The sequence below is a fragment of the Thermobia domestica genome, chromosome 3 (assembly GCF_964235325.1).
Source record: "Thermobia domestica chromosome 3, izTheDome1.hap1.1, whole genome shotgun sequence".
NCBI classification, from domain to species: domain Eukaryota; kingdom Metazoa; phylum Arthropoda; class Insecta; order Zygentoma; family Lepismatidae; genus Thermobia; species Thermobia domestica.
The window spans coordinates 26,711,410-26,733,465 of NC_137456.1; the positions used below are offsets into that span (position 1 = coordinate 26,711,410).

Sequence of the window (22,056 nt, forward strand, 5' to 3'; positions counted from 1 at the left end):
AGGATGACAATACGCCATGTCACCGGGCCGCAATGGTGCGTGACAAGTTTCAGGAATATTCTGGCTACTTCCAACGCATGACTTGACCCCATAGATCACTGGACAGGAACACTATCGAGCATATGTGTGTGATATTATCGAACAGGTCATTCGTGGCTAGGATTCTCCAATTGCAACTTGCTTCTGAACTGTGAACGGCAATCGAGGCTACGTGGCTCCACATTCTTCGAGCGGACTACCAGCGACTTGTCGCGTCCCTGACTCGTCGAGTTGTACCATTCTGCTGTGCTCGGGGAGGTCCCATACGTTATTTGGTAGGTATCAGGCCGGTAGCCAGCCCAAAAATTTAGGGGGAGGGGCGATCCAATCATATTATAGTTCATTTGCAAGCCTATCGTGAAAATTTTAGGGGGGCCGGCCCCCTCCGCCCCTTTGATACGGGCCTGGTAGGTATCCCATGGCTCGTTGACACTTATACAACGATAACGCTTTATATTGTTTATTTTGTAATCAAGGCAGCCGTGCTCAAGCACTATCTACAGAAGAAGAAGAAAATATTTAGTAGATAGATACTTTTAATTTGTGCGTTGGTATGGTGATCTTAGCCGTTGTCAAGGAAATGTTTATACAATACGATTGTGAGTGTCGCCATATTTGTTAGAGGTATAACTTTGAATGGTGCGTCAAAATATAGAGTTTTGTCCATTCTAAACTGGTATATATGTATTGAAGTTATCTTTAATTTACGTAATAACTAAAATGTATGTTTTAATCTGAAGGATAATAAGATTATCAAAAAAAAAAAAGTTTTCATGCTATTACGTAATCAGCAAGTAATCAATAACAATCAAAAAATGGAAAACCGAATGGAGAATATTGGAAGAAGAAGTAAAGTGATTTCGGAAACACCAAATTCTGAATTTCAGCGTTTTATGCAGCAAATGAAAGAGCTAATTGAAAGGAAATTGGAATATCAGAGTAATCAATTATCAAGTCAATTTGGGAATCAATTAGAACCAGTGACAAGTAAATTGGAATAGTTAGAGCAACAGCTACGTTGGAATCTCATACCCAAGTAACAAGCAAAATTACAACTAGCTCACAGTCCTAGATTTGAACGATTAGAACAAAATCACAATGCCAAATTTGAGCAATTGTCACAATATCTAAGAAACAAGTTTAATAGAATTGAAGACCGATTGATAATAACTACCCTCAAATTCGTGGTTGCAGCGAGAATGCTTGAATTTCAAGAATAGAGTCAATAGAAATAGCCATTTGTGCTGTTTCAAAGCAATATATTTTAAATAGGTCTTCGTTGACATAGTGGCCGCAAGCAATAATAGAAAGTATATTTGCAAATCTTTCTATTAATTCTTTATCAATCCAGTTATTTGGGAAACGAGAGAAGGATTTTGGAAATACTTTCACGCTGTGTTACCATCATTGCTATTGCCATCACCTTGTTTTGGCTGATTAACAACGAGGCCCATTTCTATATAAAACGCAGTCCACGAGTTTAATTTTTCGATCTTTCACTCTTTCTTTTGCATTTGCTCTTCTGGCTTGCCACTGTTGTATTTCCAGTTTGTACGCTATATGTAGCAAATGTTCAAAACATCTAAGATGTGCATGTAAACGGACAGACCATATTTGAACGGGTCTTCATCACAGTCTCTGTTCCTAATTTGCTTTAGATCGTAAAAATCTTTCTGAGTGACTTTACAAACATTGCACGCTTGCGAACTTACAGTATCAGTCAAAATGTTGACACTCTTTCCATCCAGCATTGTATAAACGGGAATATGCTTAAATTGTATTGTCTTATTGCCGAGAACGATTCTTGTTGGCTGCAATTGCAATATTTGTATCTGTATATTCTGATTTCATATTGTGAACCGTTTCCCTTCTTTTTTTCTCTTTCTGAAAGGCAATTGGTCGGCAGTACTTTGTTAATGATAGAGTCATGTTCTTCCAAAATATTACTGTGTTCTTACAATTAGATTCACACATGTGCAATGACACAATAGTACATAAAAGTATGTTGGAATCCGCGTATTGTGAATTATTCGCGAAAGTTTATATATGCTGTGGCCACCGCTACCATCTAGGCCCCATTTATAATAAATGTCGATAGTATCACAGTCCTCCGAAATGTTCTGCAGTATCACATCCACTCCATCCTCTCATCGTTTTATAATTTTTCTTTGTCAAAAGGCCTAAAGCTTCGTCAGGGCTGTACGGTCTTATAGAAGCAGATATGTCATGGATTGCTTTCATGCGTTTCAGTCTCTTAGGCGAAAACTGGATCGCTAATTTCACAACTTCTTCTGCAATTCTCTTGCCTGATTTCACCAAACTTGATTCTGCAGCCTAGCACAACTTTTCGGAACTGGTATTCTTTACAATTTCGTTCACATATCTTTGCTTACTTCGTTGCGAACTCTCTTCGAACACTTTTCTTGGTCTTCCTCTTGTCTTTTGCTCCGAAAGCCGTGGTGTTGACGAACCCTGTGATGGTTGTAACAATGGAAGCGTTACGTCTTGATGAAGTCATTCCATATACTTATTGCTAAACTTCTCGTACATGTAATTGCAGTCCCGCCATTTTGCCAAAAGCATTGACACAAATACTTTCACTACAGTTTTCAGTTTATTTCTGCATTTTCAGTAAGTTCACTGACACCACATTTGTTTAACATATACTGTAGCAATTGTCCATTACATTTTAATGAAGACCTATTGTAAAAATGCTCTTTAAATAACACTATAAAGAGTTCTCTTAATTTTAATTTTCTTCACAGCACGTTGCCACAACTGCATGCAAACAATACGCTTCACAGGGGGGACTGTGTTTTCCTGTTCTATGTTCGATATAAGATATATTGTCAAACTGTCCAAAAATAGTCACTGTAGTTTTTGAAACTTTTTTTTTTTTTTTTTTTTAACTCTGTATAGTAAATATTTCTTCCTTGTTTTGACACCGCACTAGTCCTTCATACCACCTGTACTATATTTACACTAGGCTCACTTGTTAGGTTCACAGTCATTTCAGATGTACACTATACGTATAAGGCGTTTTTAGTGAGTTTTAGTGAGTTTTTAATGAGTGATCTTTTTCCAACATATTGGGAAATGTGATAAAAAGTGTGCCTTTTTCGTTTTTGTGTGATATTGTATTCCAAGTCCAAAAATTGTATAGTTATTATCACTTTTCGTTGAAAGAATTCGTTACATTTCCTCAACTGATTGAACTCCAACAATGGAAAAGACATTTCAATTTTATTTAAAAATAATTTTTCAGTTATTTGCTATAATTATAAAAGTTTAATTAGTGTTTCATGGCAAATATTACTATATCGGAAACTAATTTACAGTTATCGGGAAACACTGTGCATACCTGTCCTTCATGTTTAAAAACGTTTCCAACAAGAAGAGGATTAAATATTCACAACACTCGTAAACATGCTGAACTAGAAATTCATAGTGTTTGTGAAGCAGAGGAATTTGCGACAGAACTGGGAAAGTTAAAATCTAATGTTTTCATTCTGAAAAGAATTCCCCGAGGAGCTCGATATGCTGTTGCGAAGAAGTTAGCTTCTATCATCGCAGATTGTGTAAAAGAAAATGACACCTCTGCCTGGAAAAAATTATTAAGTTTCCCTTATTATGGACTCCATATACCAACTGACAGAAAGAACAAATCTCTCACAAACCTCGTGAAAGAAACTCTAAATTTGTCTTCTCCACCAACAAATCGCTTCAAAAAGAAGAAAAAATCAGAGCTCTCCAAAAGAGTGGCAGCGAAAATTTCGGATTTTGACACAAAAGGTGCAATTCGATTGTTAAGTTCAGATGACACATTGGCCCCAGTGAGCGAGGAGACCTATAAGCTTCTCACCAATAAACATCCCATGCCATCTAGGGAACTCTCGTTTCCAGATCCTCCTTTGGAAAGTGACCCTGTATTAACTGTGGATGCTAAGATGGTTTCGAGAGCTATCTACAGTTTTCCCAGTGGTTCAGCTCCAGGCATTGATGGCTTATCTCCACAACATCTAAAGGATCTGTTATCCAAATTGGCAGGGGAAGCAGCTGAAATATTACTGAATAACCTAACGAGGTTAATTAATCTCATTTTGTGTGGAAGAGTGCCTCAAGATATACGAAAATATTTCTTTGGAGCCACACTTTGTGCACTCCGTAAGAAAGAAGGCGGAATTCGTCCAATAGCATTGGTTTAGAAGTTAATCCTTCTAAATGTGAACTGTTTTTCACATCTGGACAAGTGGACACCACTATTGTATCACAATTTCAACAGCTTCTTCCTGGACTTCGAACAGTTAATGCGAACCAGTTATTTCTTCTAGGTGCTCCACTGCATGAAAGAGGTTACGAAATAGCTTTTAATGAGCACCTAAATCAGCTTAAAACTGTTATTGAACGGTTAAAAATTTTACCATCTCACTTGGCATATTTCCTTCTAAAAAATTGCATGGGTATACCAAAGTTACAATATTTTCTTCGAACTACTCCAACATGGTATATGCCATCTCTACTTCTCCAAATAGATGCCTGCCTGAAAAAAGCATTAGAGTCTATCGTAAATATATCTATGAATCAAATACAATGGACACAAGCTAGTCTTCCAATTCGATTCGGAGGTTTGAATATCCGCAGAGTCTCCGACCTCAGCCTTCCAGCTTTTGTTTCCTCGTGTTATGGGGTGAGACCACTCATCTCCAACATTCTTAACATTCTCGTTGATGATGTGGTCATTCATCACTTGATAGAGGCAATTGACGTATGGAAGTTTTTATTTGGACAAGATATACCATCCACATTAGAAGTACAGAAAAGCTGGGACAAAATAATCTTAAAATCAATTATTGAACAAGAGTTACTTTTGGATAATGTATTTGATATAGCTCGCTTTAAGGCCTTACAAGAAAAAGAATCTGGTGCATGGTTGCAATCTATTCCATCGAGGAATATTGGAACTTTCATGGATAACAATGCTTTTCGTCTTTGTGTTGCTCTACGCCTTGGCATGAACATGTGTAAAAAATTTACATGCATTTGTCGGGAGCAAGTCAATGAAAAGTGTTTGCATCCATTGAGCTGTCCCAAAAGCGCAGGCAGAGTGTCCCGTCACGCTGAATTAAATGATATCCTAAAACGTGCTTTGGCCAGCATAGACGTGCCTTCAATGTTAGAACCATCAGGTTTATCAAGGGATGATGGGAAAAGACCAGATGGCATCACGTTAATCCCCTGGGAAAATGGGCAATGTCTAGTATGGGATGTCACTTGTGTTGATACATTTGCAGCTTCTCATATCGTATCAACATCTAAGGAAGCTGGAAGTGCGGCAGAAACAGCGTGCAGACGGAAACATTTAAAATATAAATGCTTAAAAGAAGATCATTTTTTCATTCCCTTTGCTGTTGAAACAATGGGTGTTTTCAGCAAAGAGGCAAAGAATCTAGTGAAACAAATAGGTTCACAGTTGGTTGCGAAAACAGGAGATCCACGGAGCAAACAATTTTTAATACAGAGACTTAGTTTAGCAATTCAGCGGGGAAATGCAGCTTGTATTTTTAAATCATTCCCCTCTGCTCCTATTATGGAAGAAGTTTTTTATCTTAATAGTTAATCCGTTCCACGCTAGCCACATCTACCATCAAGTACTGCTATATGAAGGTTCAATTATATCACATTGCACAGCACAGTGTTGCCTGGAATTTCGTATATTATGTGATGCATTGATTCTTTGTACATCATTTTGTATATTTCGGTTAACTTTTTATCTATGACAGGTTGAGGATATTTCTTTTAATGTTTTGCATGTCTAATTTATTTTATGTTCTTTGGTTTGTCATTTAATTTACATTTTTATATTATGTATGTCCGTTTATAAATTTCCTTTTTGTTAAATTCTAAATGTAAAATAATTAGGCAAAAATTACATTGTTAATTATGAAAAAAAATAATAATAATAAATCAGTAATTGCTCTTTAGGATAAGAATTAAGGATAACAAATGAAACAAAGCTGTTATTAATTTGGGGTTAAATGTTAATGCATTTGCAGTGTGTATTTAGATTTTCCAAAATCAATAAACGAATGTAATGTAAAAAAAAAAAAAAAAAAAAAAAAAAAAAATCAACAATCAAAACAATTATTCTATTTTTCTCACAATATATTTTCATATGGTCATGCATATAATTAATGTGATTCTTTTTTTTTTTTTAATATATAAATAGAAAACGTTTTATTAAGAGTTATAAAATATTACGGTTAAACAGGTTTTAAACTGATTTAAGTGAAGTAGTAAATAAAGTTAAATTTGAAATGAAGTGAAATAACTACAATTGTTGATACATACTAATACATTTTTCAAATTTAAATTTTATATTTAAAAAAAACAACAATTAAAATCAGGCCATATATGAGTTTTCTCTGACGTTTTAGAAGTACCTGTATCGTTCATTTGTGCTGGTAAAGATTTTTAAATCAATATGGATAAAATATTTGTTTTTTCATCACACACTTCTACACCTAGCACTCAATTGTCGACAACGACAAACACATTCAATGTTACCAGAACACAGAACAGAAACTGGAGACCACAGTTTAGCACTACAAATTTTTTTTTTAAAGAAAGAAGTCCGTCTAAGTTCAATATCTTAGGCAAATCTTTTCGGAATTAGTGATAAAAAATTGAAATAAGAATATCATCCCAGCGAAGAAATATAAAGGGAAATAGAACGGATTTACTAAATAAACTTAGAAAGCAAATCGCTGTCCATCACCATGTTTATACTACTTATTTTAAGTAAAAAATTTCATCCAGTTCTTGTGCTGATGGGAAGGATTTTAAAATGCTGACTGCATTTCCTCTCTGTATTGCTAGGCTTATTCGTTGTATTAAATAGTGTTTGCTTCTTGGGTCGCCTGACTTCTTAATTAAAGTTGATCCTAACTCATTCAAAAATTCACTGGCTTCTTTGCTAAAAACTCCCATCGTTTCTGTAGCAAAGGCAACAAAAAGATGGTCTTCTTTCAGTCTGGCGTACTTTGTATGTTTACGTTTAACCGCTGCTTCTGCTGCATTTCCTGCTTCCTCACATGTTAGTGTTATATATGAAGGAGCGAAAGTATCAACACATGTTACATCCCATACAAGACTCTGGCCCATTTTCCAAGGGATTAAAGTTACTCCGTCCGGTCTTTTACCATCATTTCGATACAATCCTTGTGGCTCAATGATGCTAGGAACATCGATGCTGGCAAGTGCTCGTTTGATTATTTGGTTTAATTCCGTGTGTCGTGTAATTCTACCACCACTTCTAATGCAGCTCAAAGCATGTAAACCTTTCTCGTCCACTCGATCTTGACACGCACATGTGAATGGGTGGCAAACATTTAGTCCCAAGCGTAATGCTACACATATTTTGAAAATATTATCGTCTAAAAAAGTTCCGATGTTTAAAAGATACTTTTATTCTATTTGTTTAAAAGATACTTTTAGAGTTTGAATATTCAAACTATTACGGATGAAAATTCAAAACGAATCTCTTCTATTATTGCAGTAGTTATATATTGTAAAAATGAAAGTAATCATTCTCTGTAATTTTACTTTTTTAAAAGAACGCAAATTTGTAACATTCTTTGCAGTAGACACAAACTGAAAAAAAAAAAAAAAATCCATTAAACTTTATACAAAAATGTTGAAACTATACGTGTATATATATATATAACGCTTCAATATTCGTATTGAAACCTTGCAGGGGCGTCATTTCAGATTTCGCTTAGGGGGGGCAAGAGCACCACCGACATAAAACTTTCACGTTTTGTACTAGTATGTTAGTAGATAATAGATTAAAGTACATGTATTCCTCAAACTCTTGGGGGGGGGGGCAATTGCCCCCTCCTGCCCTCCCTAAATGACGCCCCTGAAACCTTGTTACTATCACTCCAGGGAAATTTAGTGAGAGCTATTTCCCAGTCAGCAACTCAAGACACAACTAACTGCTGTAGGCCGTTCGAAAGAAACTCCAACTTTGCTTGCATGCGCTGGTTACTATTTTGCGTTCACAAAACAAATTCTTACGGTACACCACGAACTGGTATATAGGGACTGTATTGAAGGCATTTCTGATTAGTTTCATTACAATATTTTTTTTTTCTATTTTTGGCCCCGTAATTTCGTTTTTCGGCCTTATGTGCGACGATGCAAAGATCATCGATGGATGCTGTTGTAGATAATAATTCTTCCTCAATACATAATGTTCCTTTCAGATCATGATATTTCGAATTCACAGTACGTCACAGTTGAATAACTATTATACTACAATTCAGTCTCACGATGAAGTTTTTATAGCGCACTTGATAATGTTCCATAGAAAAGAACAACCAGTTGAGGTAGCTTATATGAGGTATATACTCACACTGAAAACCAAGCGAGTGATTTCTCAGAGTGCCTCATGCGTTGCTCATTCAATCGGTGTGCCCATACGAAAGTCCCTAAAGGTTGACAGTAGTTTTGTTTACATTCTCACTGTCAGGGTGAGAAAATGAAATTGCATATTTAGAGCCTATGTAATCCATATTCCAAGTAAAATACTCAGTCATAACAACATTGATTTTCTTATCTCAGAACGGCATTCCATGAGACAATTGATGGCCATAGTTCCTTATATGTGTTAAAATGTTGCTAACTCTTTATATAAAAGTGAGCAAAAAAACACTCAATTTCATAAACAACGTATATATAAGATTATTTTAGTTCAAATAAATTTCGATTAGCAATATTGTTGACGGGTGCCTGTCCGTCTTTGCTATACTTCGTACAATGAAAAGATGATTTTTGTGGTGTTGACTACGGCGAACTAAAGGGGTTTGATTTCTCATAAATGTTCACCAACATACAGAAAGAGCTTTAGTGATATTCACAAAAATGAAACGCATTAAAGAAAAATGTATTTTTTTTTTTCCTAAGTTGCCCTGTATGGTCGGGGACAAAAGAATACAATTATACTGTTTAGTGCACACATTTTGGACGGATTCAGCACCTCAAGATTCTTTCTTCCTTCTTATCCTCTACTGAAACCGGAAATAGTTGAAATAAGTCGCAACTTCCGATTTCAGTTTTCATTCCCGTAGATGCTGTCGATGCAGACCAGTCCATACCTGTTACCGTATTCTAGCGTCCAGCTAACTCTGAGGACAATGTTGTGCGGTCCACTGCACGATCGTGGCAGCATGCACTGTGCGAACACCAATTTCACGTAGGCCGATCATGTGCCATTTCAACGCAGTCGTCATTTAACGACTGTTAAGGCATAGTGACAACTGTCCACACGTTTCCTGTTTACTTGGCCACTTTCCATTACAGGATTATCTATTACTATGTGTCTATTTTCTTAAATTTAAGGTCAAAAAGAATTTTTAAGAAAAGTCAAATATTGAGGAATATTTATTTTATTTCAATTCACCACAGTCAACCCAGTTACAAGGGTTCTTTTTTAATGTATCTAGGTATTTACAAGAGGACAAACCTTTACAATAACTTTACAAGAAAAAAAAAACTATTAATCTTTTTTTCTTCTCTCTTAAAAAATATTACTGGCTGCCTGGCAAGGAAAACTCACTGCGTTATCTGCCCCACTCCATTTCCTAATAACTCTACAGAGAGCGAGAGAGCAGGAATCTTATATCAACAGTAAGAAAAAGTCTATTTTTTTTTTTAATAGTATTCCCCTAATCAATAATATTACTACCGCAACGACAATCAAACCCACTCCCAAACTGTTACTCTTTTATTTTTCCTCCCCTTTTTTTTCTGATTGATTGTATTTTCTTGAAGAGCACACATACGAAGTAGTGTATGCCTTCGTTACTTATCAGTGAGTATTCCTAACTGGTCCCAATCTTTAATTATTTCACCTCATAAATTGGTTTATTCGGAGAACGAATTATACGGAGGGTGATAATACATAAATGTGCCAGGACACTCGTTAAGCCATATTATTTCTGGTAATTTATTACATACTATACATATATATATCTTTTCTCCAAGTTCAAAACTTTTTTTTTATTTTTTAGAAAATTAAAAGGATACTGTTTTCACTTATTTAAAAGGGGTTAGTGTGACACTACTAATTTCACAACCAGCCATATATGTTCTTTTTAGTAACAACTACTTCAAAAATCTCATTCTATCAATAGTACTTCATTTTTTTTTTTAAGTTTTATTGTTTATGTATTTTTTTGTACCCAAGCTGTGAAGCACCAATACATACACGCACACACACACTTAAATACTAACAGTGAATACACCCACAATGGTGTACAGAAGAAGAATTTTCCGAACAGGACCCGGCAATAATCGGAGTTCAGAATTACTATAAAATGACAATTGATTAATTCACCATATATAGATATTGATTTAAAAAAAAAAATAAATAAATAAAGTTCTAATTCTCGTTCTACTGTTGCTTTAATTACTATTCCATAAAATACAGAAATTTGAATTTTGATCAGTCAGAAGGTGTGTTCTATACTGCTGACTTTTCTTTTTCGGATATAGGAAATGGGAGAAATCTTGTATTTCAGATGCTAATAAAATTATCATTACGATTTCCTGCTTTATTATATGCACTGCAAAGATTATCAAAATGACATTATTATAAAAAAGAACTATTATACTTAGATATAAACAGACTGAAATTATTAAGTACTGTAATATAACACGAGATAATATTTTATTTACTTCTCAGTTTGTGCTAGGGTTCATAAATTACTGTTAATTACCATGATAAAAGACAAACAGAATATACGTAAAATTAGTCCTGATTTAGTATCGAACTTAAAACTCTATCCGGTCGAAAATTTAAGTTTTTGCTAATATTCAGGGAAAAAAAATCAAGTAAAACCTTCTACAAACCAAAAATAAATGTAAGGCTTAATCTCACAAGACTTACTATTGAAAGGGGCTAGACATTTTAGTGATCTCATTTCGCTTATTTCTCCTATATGGTTTAATTAATATTCCATTCTCTGTAAAAGTGAATTTATTTTCTATAAATTTAGATAACACATAATTGACGTCATATTAAATTTATGTACGAAAACAAGAAATAAACGTAATTTTATGAAGAAAAGCACTAAACAAACTATGTGAACGAAATAGTGAAATAAAAACATTAAAATCTGATATCACACCGTAGTTTAGTGTGTTGTACCCATGTCCCGGGTTCGATTCCCGGCCGGTGCTTCCCAATTTTCAGCGTCACGTGAAAACAAGACATAACGGCCACCAGGTCTAGAAAGCTCTTGATGCGCCTGTTAAGAGATCACGTGCTCGTCCCTGGAGCAGGCTTAGCTCACAAATGGGCCGTTACGCCAAGATTCACCATCATTCATTCAATGACAAAAGAATGATTCTTCTTTATGTAAAGCAACTAACCCAAAACCGAATATGACGCAATGCTGCACAACTTTTTAAGTATTGTTTTTTTTTTTTTTTTTTTTTTGTCGTTATTTTACAGTAAATTTAAAATTTTATGAAATGCTAGCTCATACTCTTCTTCTTTTTTTAAACCTAAAATAGATTAACACTAAATGTAATGTCCAATAATAGTGTAATTTGATATAACCTACGAAAAAATTCAAGCATATGTGCTTATATTCAGCCCTTACCGCGTTACCAACACTTACAATCAAACAAAAGAAAGAAAAAAAAAACTTTACTAGTGAGTCGGAAAAGAACTAAATTTCCAGTTTAACATTCTATGATTATCCCTTTTAGTTAAAAGAAGGCTGAATACTGAAACTTTGGTAGAATGGGAAGCAAACAGAAGAACCTCGAGAAAGCTCACAGATACTATGTTTTCTATCACTGCCCTAGTACCGAACCAAGAACTCCTCACTACAAGAGATCGCTTTACCACTGAGCCCCTAAGTCGAGATTGTTCCTTCAACAATCTGATTCTTGAAAACATCGAAACTATTATATTCTTCTCTAACATAATGCAAAACCAAACCACAAAGAAATAAGGTATGCGCTCTACATACACCCTACACACATATGAGAAGTAAAATTAAATTAATTATAACAAAAGAAAAATTCAGTTTTATTGCTTACATGAATGATATGCTCCACATATTTGCTGGAATGATTTAAATATATTATATATACTGTTGAACAGAGTAGCATACAGGATGTTACTGCAAAAATATGTCTGCGGAGAGGATTACTTTGATACTGGAATGTACATATATACATCTACATATACAAGGCATATAGGTATACTGAATCCTAGTTCTTTTAATTTAAGTACATAGTCCTTCGCAGTGCTTACACTTCAACAGTTTGTTTATCAAAGCAAATTCAATCGTTAATCAAAGCAGATTCGATCAAAAACCGAACATATGGGAGGATGTGGGTGTATTCGCAACTGTTAGCATTCCTAAGTCAATATAATAAGGAAGAAATATTAGGTTTAGATTAACTTCAAATGAATTTGTACATGGAATGTAATAAAAAGAAAACAGAAAAAAAAGAGACATGGTCAAACAGAAAGAAACAAAATTAATCTAAATTACATTTTCTCGATTTCTATATTTAAAAGCATTTTTTAATATTTTCTTTCCTTTATAAAACAAACATTGAGCTTATTTACTATGAAAGCATGTAAAACTAAGGTTCTTTTTCAAATATATATTTTTTCTTTAATTCTTTTTAAGGAAACAGAAAGCACCATCAAAGTTTGTTGGATTGTTTTCTTGTCAAATCATTTACAAAATACAAAGCCACGCATCTATTTATTTTTTCCTATAGCTTGGGCAGCAAAAGGCATTTTTTTTAAAAAAAGCCACAGAGGGAAGACACTTTCCTCAATTGCAACAATTTTCGTCGTTGTCAATTTACTTTGTAAATACTTTCATATAAACATACGAAATTTAATGTAGTTAGTTTGACTATACAATTACATCCATACGCTCATTCTTACAAGACAGAACGAAATCAATTAAAGGTCGAAACTCAGTGCTATTCCCCAACGTCATTTTTTAAAGCTTTTTCAAATCTTACGTAAAGTACAAAGTGATACGTTAACCAAAGGATATTTCATAATTTGATTCAATAATAAACTCATGTTCGGGATGTTTCTTTGTACCAGAAAATATCTTATTATTATTATACTGAGTAGTACTGATACCAAATACCTCTACAAATCATCACGATCAATATTCTAAGCTCCCTCCCAACTTTTAAGAGTAAAATATTCTGCTTTTGCGTGAAGAAATAAAAAAGGGAGACATGATAAAGTGCAATTTTTCATCTCTTCCTTGCTTAGAGTCCCAATTTCCAAAAAATCGGTATGGCAGAAACGCGCTGCACGCGGTGACCTAGGACCGGCAGTCAAAAAGTTGTAGTTTTGGCATTTATGATACAATCACAATGGATCTTGTCCAGTACATTTCTTAGGTTATCTAACTATGAAACTGACAAGTGTGAACAGGTCATAATAGTCAGTTTACGAGTGGTGTACCTAAATAAGAGTAGTCGTCTACGTGGTGATCAGTTGGTCCAATGTCGCAGTTCGAGCAACGCGCAAACATCAAGTTTTTGGGCAAATTGGAGAAATCTGCTTCAGATACCTACTTTGATAGCCTTAAAGTAAGTTTGCGGTGACAATGTTTTAAGGAAAACAGCGTCGGTACCCGTTTCGTCACCGCAGAAGACATCAAAACCAACACGACGGCTGAACTTTTGAAGATACTCAAAGAGAACTTTTCGTCGCCGTTTCCAGCAATGGCAGAAGCGGTGTAGGTAGTGTGTATGTGTTCCGAAGATGATAAGGTAAATGTGTAATTATATTATGGGTAATAAAGAGCTACAACGAAATTCCAGGATATAATTATATCAAAAGTGATCTCGATTCATGCATTAGTTTTCCGTGATAATACGGTTTTCAAGATTGTGTATCTAAAAACATGTTAATTTTGTATAATACATGAATTTATCCCATTTCCTTCCAAGAGTTAAATTTCCTCTACTCGTGAGATTGGATATTATTATTCGAAGGAAAAAATATCTTATTCTTGGCTACATCATTAAACAGACTGATTCCCTAAATTTAAAGTTGCTGAGTACAGACCCTCGGTCGGGAACTGATATAGCTTTTTGTGTTTATTGTTAAGGTATGAAATAACCTTTAGTTTACAAACGTCATTCACAAAGGGGAAAGAGGGGAAATTCCTCATCACTACCCTTAATTTTGCTGGTCACGATAGGGGAAAGATTAATCAGGTTGAAAGCAACAGTTAATTACCAGAAATCCAAATAGGCACTAATTTTCTTTACTGAAGTGGTAGAATCAGTATTAGAAAATACAAATAACATGCGGGACACCAACATCTAAGTATTGTCTATCCACATATACTGGGGAAGTTTTAGGAAGGAATGGGGGAAATGCGAGGCATTTCAACATCTTCCCTTCTAGATAAGACTTTGCTAGAAATAATCTGCAGAAGCTCAGTAACACAAAGAAATGTGAATTTGTACGGAACCATTACTTAAATATGTAATACGGAATTTACGTCTTCCAATACATATATTGTGAATCACGTATTCAAGATACAAGTGTAAGTAATGTCTAAAACGTTGACATTCCGAATGAGAGTACTATGATTCGATCTCGAAACCAATCTTACTGAAAATTTTATTTGACTTCTCTCTTCATATCAGCATTTTATACGGTAAAATTTCCTAATGTGTTTTTATAATGAATTGCAATAAAATAACGCACTCTATACTCTGAATAAGAATAAATTAAGTTTTATTTCGTATTGCGTATAGCATATAATTTCCTTATGCGCCTCCAAAATATAAAAAAACGAGATAGTAGTCCAACTGGAGGCATTGTGTGTAACAGGTGGCGTTTACGTACCATCCTCTCACGAGATCTGTCGGAATTACTGGTGCCACTGATACTGCTAAACGCGGACGTATCTAATCATTGTCATAAACGGCACAAATTCATTATCGATATGTATCCACCTGGCAGCAGGTGCCTGCATTACATGAGAGCCGCGAACTACAACTTTTATTAGCTTTTCTTTTCATTGACGTATCGGATGCACATTAAGGAGTCATATATGTGTCACTTAAATTTGTAAAGAGGTGTCGAGAAAGAAAGGGTAACTGTAACATTTAAAATACAAGCTAGCACGAAAAACTTTCATGTAAAACTATAAAGTTGTGTAAGAGAAACACATTTTTACATAAAGTAGTGGAGGGATGAGTGGAAGTCAGAACTATTGAGAAAATCAAATATGAACAGTCTTACCATGTATTTTAAACTGGCAGAACTGCAATCATTCAGTTTTGGTACGCGCTGACACTTTTCTCGATAACTTCTGAGTACTGCTAAATTGGAGTTAGATGTGGAAGTTCCTACCTTATTAATTACTACTCCTACGAAAGACAACCAGTTAAAACAGTGATAAATATATGAACTGTGCATCGTATTTTTCTTCAGAAGTGAAGTTCTTTTCTCTCAGGAAAATTGCACAGGAAGGCAGGTACTTTACATACAATTCCAGTTTAGCAGTACTCTCAGAAGTTATAGACACCAGTGTCAGTGTATACCGAACCTCCATGATTGTAGCTTTTCTACTTCGAGATACAAGGTAAGACTGTTCATATTCAGTATTATGTATCCTACAGCATCAATCAGCATTTAATTATAGAGAAGGTTTAAAAGTTATATATATTCAGAAACTCATTGCTACACAGGTACCTTTCATGTGTATCACAATTCATTGCAGAAATGCGGCGTTCCGAAAATGTGAAGAGTTTTGCGTACCGTGTCATATTTTGCAGTAATTTCTTGCAAGTACTACAGAAGAAAGAAAAAATGCCGAGGCAAAGTATTAAGTGGAACGTGTTCTTCATTCGATAAAACACAAAACTTTTGACTCAATGACTTTCTTCCTTTTCTGAAAATGTTTATCATGTAATTTTATATAGTCAAGATTGTACTCTTCAATAAGGTATTTAATTCCCAATATTAACTACATGCTATGCTCATATTCAGTAAGTGTACGGACTTCATACGCGATTTTATGTTTATTATTATTATTTTAATAATGCACAAATTTTTGAAACGAATTAGTTTTCCCCTCCTTCCCCCAATCACACACATATTGTAAGCAGTTCGCATACAAGGAATAACGAGAGAACATAATGGATACAATGAGATCAAATAAACAAACACAGAAACAAAACAAAGAAACAAACAAACGAACAAAAGGAAAGACTTCTACACTATAATGTTGCAGTCTAATCTATACACTTCGTATTCACAAGTATAAAAAAATCTCTTTTTATACAATGCTGTATTATTTACACAAAGACAAGAAAGCTGTCAATGGAAGAAAAAGCCTGCACAAAAGTAGTGCCTGAAAAGGTTTTTAGATACATTTTGATACCTTCACAAGCAGTGTATCAATATTTATATATATTTTCTTTCACAATATATATTTATAATGAAACTGAAATTAAGAATTAAAATAGCACCAGGGTTAACACTTGAATTTTTTTTTCAAGTTGGAAGCCTTACTAGAACACAAGCCAGTCTTAAGCAGATACTGGATATTCTATTTGGGCACAAACACTTGTACAGCAATACTGCGCAATTACAAGCCATTCGTTAATAAAAAGAGAGCTGCTGAGTCAATGCATGGTTAATTTTTCTTTTTATGTACACAAACAAGACAGAATTATGCATTTCGCCGATTACATATCCTCTGTTCTTTTGTGATACACTTTAATATACAAAGAACACTTACTATTGACAAAATAATTTTGTTTACATCGTTAAGGCACTTCAAGCAAAACCAATTTTAAAAAAAATTAAAAAATAAACTGGTGGTAGCCTTGTATAATAGAAAAAGAAAGAGATTTTTCGTCATACTGTGTTTAGTTTCTCCTGACAACGCACAGAAATTAACACACACATTCTCAATGCTCAGTAGAATATTTTGCTTTCAACTGTACAATTTCACTGTTTATTCTTACCAGACACTGTATCTACAGAAAAAATAGAATACTGTAAAATTTACACGTATTTCAGTGTGATATCTGAATTTTACTGTACAAGGGAGAGAATATGATTACCTTATTCTTTCCTCTCATAATTCTCTATTCAGTATCACATATCACCTAAAGGGTACCATAGTATAATTAAATTCAAAAATCACAACTAATTATTTGGGCCGAAAATGCCTTGTGCACTTAGTGTGCATCATGAAACAGACACTTTTCACACAATTCAAATGAACTGAATTGGTCACGAACGACCATGCGAAGCTTAAATTTGATTGCACAGCATGAAATTACGTAGTTCGTAAAAATTGAGTGATATAAATTTAGATTTTTACCAACGAGGATGCAGAAAGGCGAAAATTAAAACCATTGGGTACCGTCAAGGTTAACTCGAAAAATTATGGGTACAGAAAGCTTGACATTTGAAGAAAACAAATCGTTCTTAAACAGTTGGCTAACCTCAGTCATTCGCCTCGTAACTTTCCTTTATTGTTTACATGGCTAAGCAATACAACTGAACGTATGCTGCTTCTGTAACTTGTTTTAAATTACGATCAGTAATTATATATTTAATAGGAACTGGGATTGATAACGGAACTAACCAACTGCATTAACAGTTACTAACATGTTATTAACGTAATCCTAATAGATTAACAAGACAAGTATTTTGCGTGTATGGTCTTAGGTTTATCATATTCCACTGTACCTTGAGCTTCTTAACAAGGCACGTGCAACCAACCTATTTGTGAACGCAAGTACTCACATACATCAAAAATGACAACTGAAATCCGTTAAACACAACTGACACAAGCAAAATGCATTTATAACATAAGAGCATAACCTTGAACAAATGTTTTTACATGGTAGTTGCGTATGGGCCCAAACAGACGCTTATAGTTTGTCTGTAACTTATCTTGTATCGAAATACACAAAAGTTTGCTACATTTTATACATACAGCTTATCAATTTTAACTTACTTTCACTCGAAATTTTACAACGAATAACAAATACTGGTACAAATTAATTAATTTGTATCTTCTTGAGCATTCTTCTTTTATAGCAAAAAGTATGGAAGATTTCTTACTTTTCCATTAACATGAACAATAAACAAGTATTTGCAGTTTACCTATTAGCTTATAAAATCCACAGTTGGATTTCGGCACAAAATATTTAGTCCGATGAAGAGCACGTTTAACCTTGAACAGAGATTTTAGTTTCTCTCATTCTACTGTAATACATCATTTGCGCAAATGTTAAGTAAAACGAAAAGTTTGTTCACAGCATCTATACTAACTCATGCATATAAAAATAGTTGTTATGGTGTTTGTCAATACATTTAGATACTGACAATGAACAGGGTTATTAAGATTGATACTGTAGTTAGGAAACCACAAATACGCTTCAAATGCACATACAAATATTTCTGTTTGTTCTGGTAGATAAGTTGATTATTAACACGTATAATGCGAGGATGAGATTTTTCTTTTAGACAATTTCTATAGATTGTTGCATTGTAGAAAGTGCCTCTTCCGATATGTAATAGAATGGATAACATCAAGGTTGTAAAGAAAGAGAGATTTACAGATATATATAATCTTCATTACCGGCAACTTCGGGAGACTGTTTTCGGCAAGCAAAACTCCATCTTTGCAAAGACTTAACGTTAACATAACTTTAGTGCCAGTGGAAGTAGGGGAGGAGTTCATATCATGTGAAACATGCTGGCTGCTGCTACATGCTAGAAAGAGTGGTCCGTCAAGCCTTCATGGTCCACCATCTTCTGGTCCGAACATGCGGGGGGGAAACGCAACAGGCAGTGACGTGCACCGTGGGAAGACCGAAGAGTTAAACAGTCGAAAAAAAAAAAAGAAAGAAAAAAAAAAGCTGTTTACACTCTTCATAAGGCACAAATCTTGTAACTAGGAAAAAATAATAACTATTTCGATGTTTTTTCTCTTATTTATGTCACCTCAATGTTTTTTATATATATGTAAAAAAAAAAAAAAACCTTGCAACAACATTAATATATACTCCCCAAAAACACCACGACAGAAACAAAGCAAATACTAATGCAAAAAAAAAAAAAAAAAAAAAAAAAGTATTATTTTTTGCTGATTTTCTTTGAGGAGACTACTATAATTATAAACAGTTTTGTTTCAACGTGTTCCACGGTATATCTTACACTCGATTGTTTCTTCATATACATTCTGAAAGGTGCTTGAGATAAACTGATGGTTGTAAGGAGATCTTATTGAGTTTTTCTTCCGCACTTGAAAATCACATCACTGCACTTTGAATGAATATGTGAATGAAAAAAAAAAAAGTTTCGTTATTAATAAATCACTGTGAATACTGTTTCACAGTCTTATATACATTGTTTCTTTAATAACACTGACAAAAAACAAAACAAAAAAAAGTTCTCATTTTGCAAATATACAATAATTATTGTTCCGCTAAGTAGCAAAATCTACTTTGTCCCAATTCAGGGTATTAATATCCCCACCCAATTTCAAGTCAGTGTCATCAATATTAAACAGTTCTAAAGGATCTTGGCTATTTGACAATAGAGGGTCATACGTGTCTAAATCACTTGAATTGTTAAACGACATATGATTAGAAGCCATAGAGCCAGGAAGACCACTCGACGTTGGCATTAGAGACTCCAACCACTCCGTAACGTCCATATCCATCGGCATCTCACCCATATCCATCAACTCCCCACTCGGCGGGGTATCCAGTTCCAGTTTCGAAGGAATTTGATAATGATGCTGTTCTTGTTGCTGATGTTTTTGTTGTTGTTGTTGCTGTTGCTGCTGCTGTTGATGATGATGATGATGATGATCTTGTTCATTGTTATTTGAGACACCAATTTCCATGTCTTGCACTATATCACTAGCACCAAGTAAATCCGGTTCGATTTTCACTTGTAACATATCATTTGATTCCAAGAGATCGGCTTCTATTTTCAAATTGGAGTCTAGGGTCGATGAATCTAACTGGCTGAAGTCCATTGAATCTAGCGTTTCCAGATCAAGTCCTAATTCCTTCAGATCCAAATGCTGGGAAGCTTGAAGAATATGATGCGACGAATCTTCTGATCCTTCGTTGTTATTGCCACCTAACACGAAATCCAAATTGGAAACACTGCTCGAGGAGAACTGGTTCGCATCTGACGATGGCACCTGGAACATATCCCGTGAAGAGTGACTACTTACATCGTTAGACATGGATCCTGCCTGCGTGAGGACATTTAATGAACCAGTCGGTGTTATGGAGGAAGTGGTTAACGAAATGGCCGTCGGCAGAGTAATAGAGAACGTAGTATGTGGAAGTGGCGGGGGAGGAGGTGGAGTAGCGTTGGATGACGTATTGGATGTCTGTGTATCGGCTGACGAAAGGCTTGCGGTGTTGAATAGCAGTCCCTGTGGCAACGACCTACCAGGTGTCGTAGGAGTGGATGGATCCTGGGCTGCGCTCGGTGGAAGCTCTGAAAACAAATAATATAATGTGTGATTACAATTGTGAAACAAACTTTTCTTTTTCTTTTCAGAAACACAAATGAAAATATTTATCTTTTATCACCAGATTCCCATCCCCTTAGTCTTATAACTAGAGTTTGCTCCCGAATAGCATGATCGCAAGTTCAAATCCTGTTGGGTATTTATTGTCACGGATACACTTCCATCAGTTATGATCTTGCAGTTGCAAAAGAACGTATTCTAATGAAGCACAATGTTTGAATTAGGATATTGTACAAACAGTCCCCGAGTTACGTAAATTGATACTTACAAAAGAAATTTCTGGTATAATTAAAATTTACGAAAATTTAAGTACTGTACACATCTAAAGTAAGTAGTAGTAATACATTTTTAAATTCTTTTTTGATAGTCTCAGAATAAGTAAGGCATGAATTAGATAATTAACTGTTGTTCAACTCTTATTAACTGAGTATTTTTTAAATTATCAGCGTTGAAAGAATATACGATTCTGTGTCTTATTTATAAAGCATGTTACGTAATTCAGTTTTTGCACTGTAGTATTATTAAATAGTATTTTTTCGATTTTTTTCGCATTTTTCATACGTGTTTGCGTCAAACCAAGTAAAAATAATAAATAAATTAAAAAATGAAAAACAAAAACTGGAATTTAAGTAATTACCATACTTTATATATATTTTGACTATTCTGGTCCAGCTGTTAAATAAATGACCTAAAAACCTGCTTTTGAATTGAACACTCAAACAAACAGATAACACACCACACTAAATATTTACCTCCATTTTTAATTAGTATTTCTAGCACATCATCAACAATTTGACTTTTAACATTCTTCTGCTTTGTGTTGCTTCTAGAGGAGTTGTTACTAGACACCATACACGTGTTAGGAATTTCCTGAAAAAAAAATATATATATATATATATAGAAACTTTATTTTATATTGTATCGAAGAACAGCGTTCTTCGTTATGAAAAGAATGCTAATATAAATACAAACAAAAAACCCACTGAGAACGCAAAAAACACAAAAGCCTTTTAGAGAAGCGCTTAATGTCTGATGAAGACACTAACACAATATCAAACCTATCACATATTTTAAGTTTTTATGAGTTCTGTTAGTGCTTTGTTAGTTTATTTTCATTTATATTGTACAAAACCATTTACAAAAGGTCAAAATGTATTTCAGTCAACGCGTTTTAGAAGTAGATATTGCATATACTAACTTGATTACACTTAGCAAAATAACGCAGAACAAATTTCACCGAGAAGGTTTCAGCAAAGTGTAATTATCTTCCTTAACACGGGTTCTTTTAGAGATTTATGTAGCTAGAACTACATTCCTGCTGATTATATTTACTGTAACGACAACGGTATACAGTTCCAGAAGTAACGTTTTTCGTTTTTAATTAAAAGTTCTTATAGTGCAAAGCAGCGGAAGGTGT

General features: G+C 34.4%; 1 protein-coding gene across 5 annotated transcripts in view; it reads right to left on the reverse strand.

Annotated features, from left to right (window-relative positions):
* Positions 1–9,469: 9,469 nt before the first annotated feature.
* Positions 9,470–22,056, reverse strand: part of Mrtf (Myocardin-related transcription factor) — a 548,717-nt gene continuing 536,130 nt past the window's right edge. For all 5 annotated transcript variants that reach the window (XM_081750581.1, XM_081750580.1, XM_081750579.1 and 2 more), the window contains 2 exons: positions 21,392–21,509; positions 9,470–20,605 (listed from right to left, as the gene is read on the reverse strand). In XM_081750581.1, the coding sequence (XP_081606707.1) occupies positions 19,572–20,605; positions 21,392–21,509 (1,152 nt within the window). In that variant the 3' untranslated portion in view covers positions 9,470–19,571. The remainder of the gene's footprint in view (positions 20,606–21,391; positions 21,510–22,056) is intronic.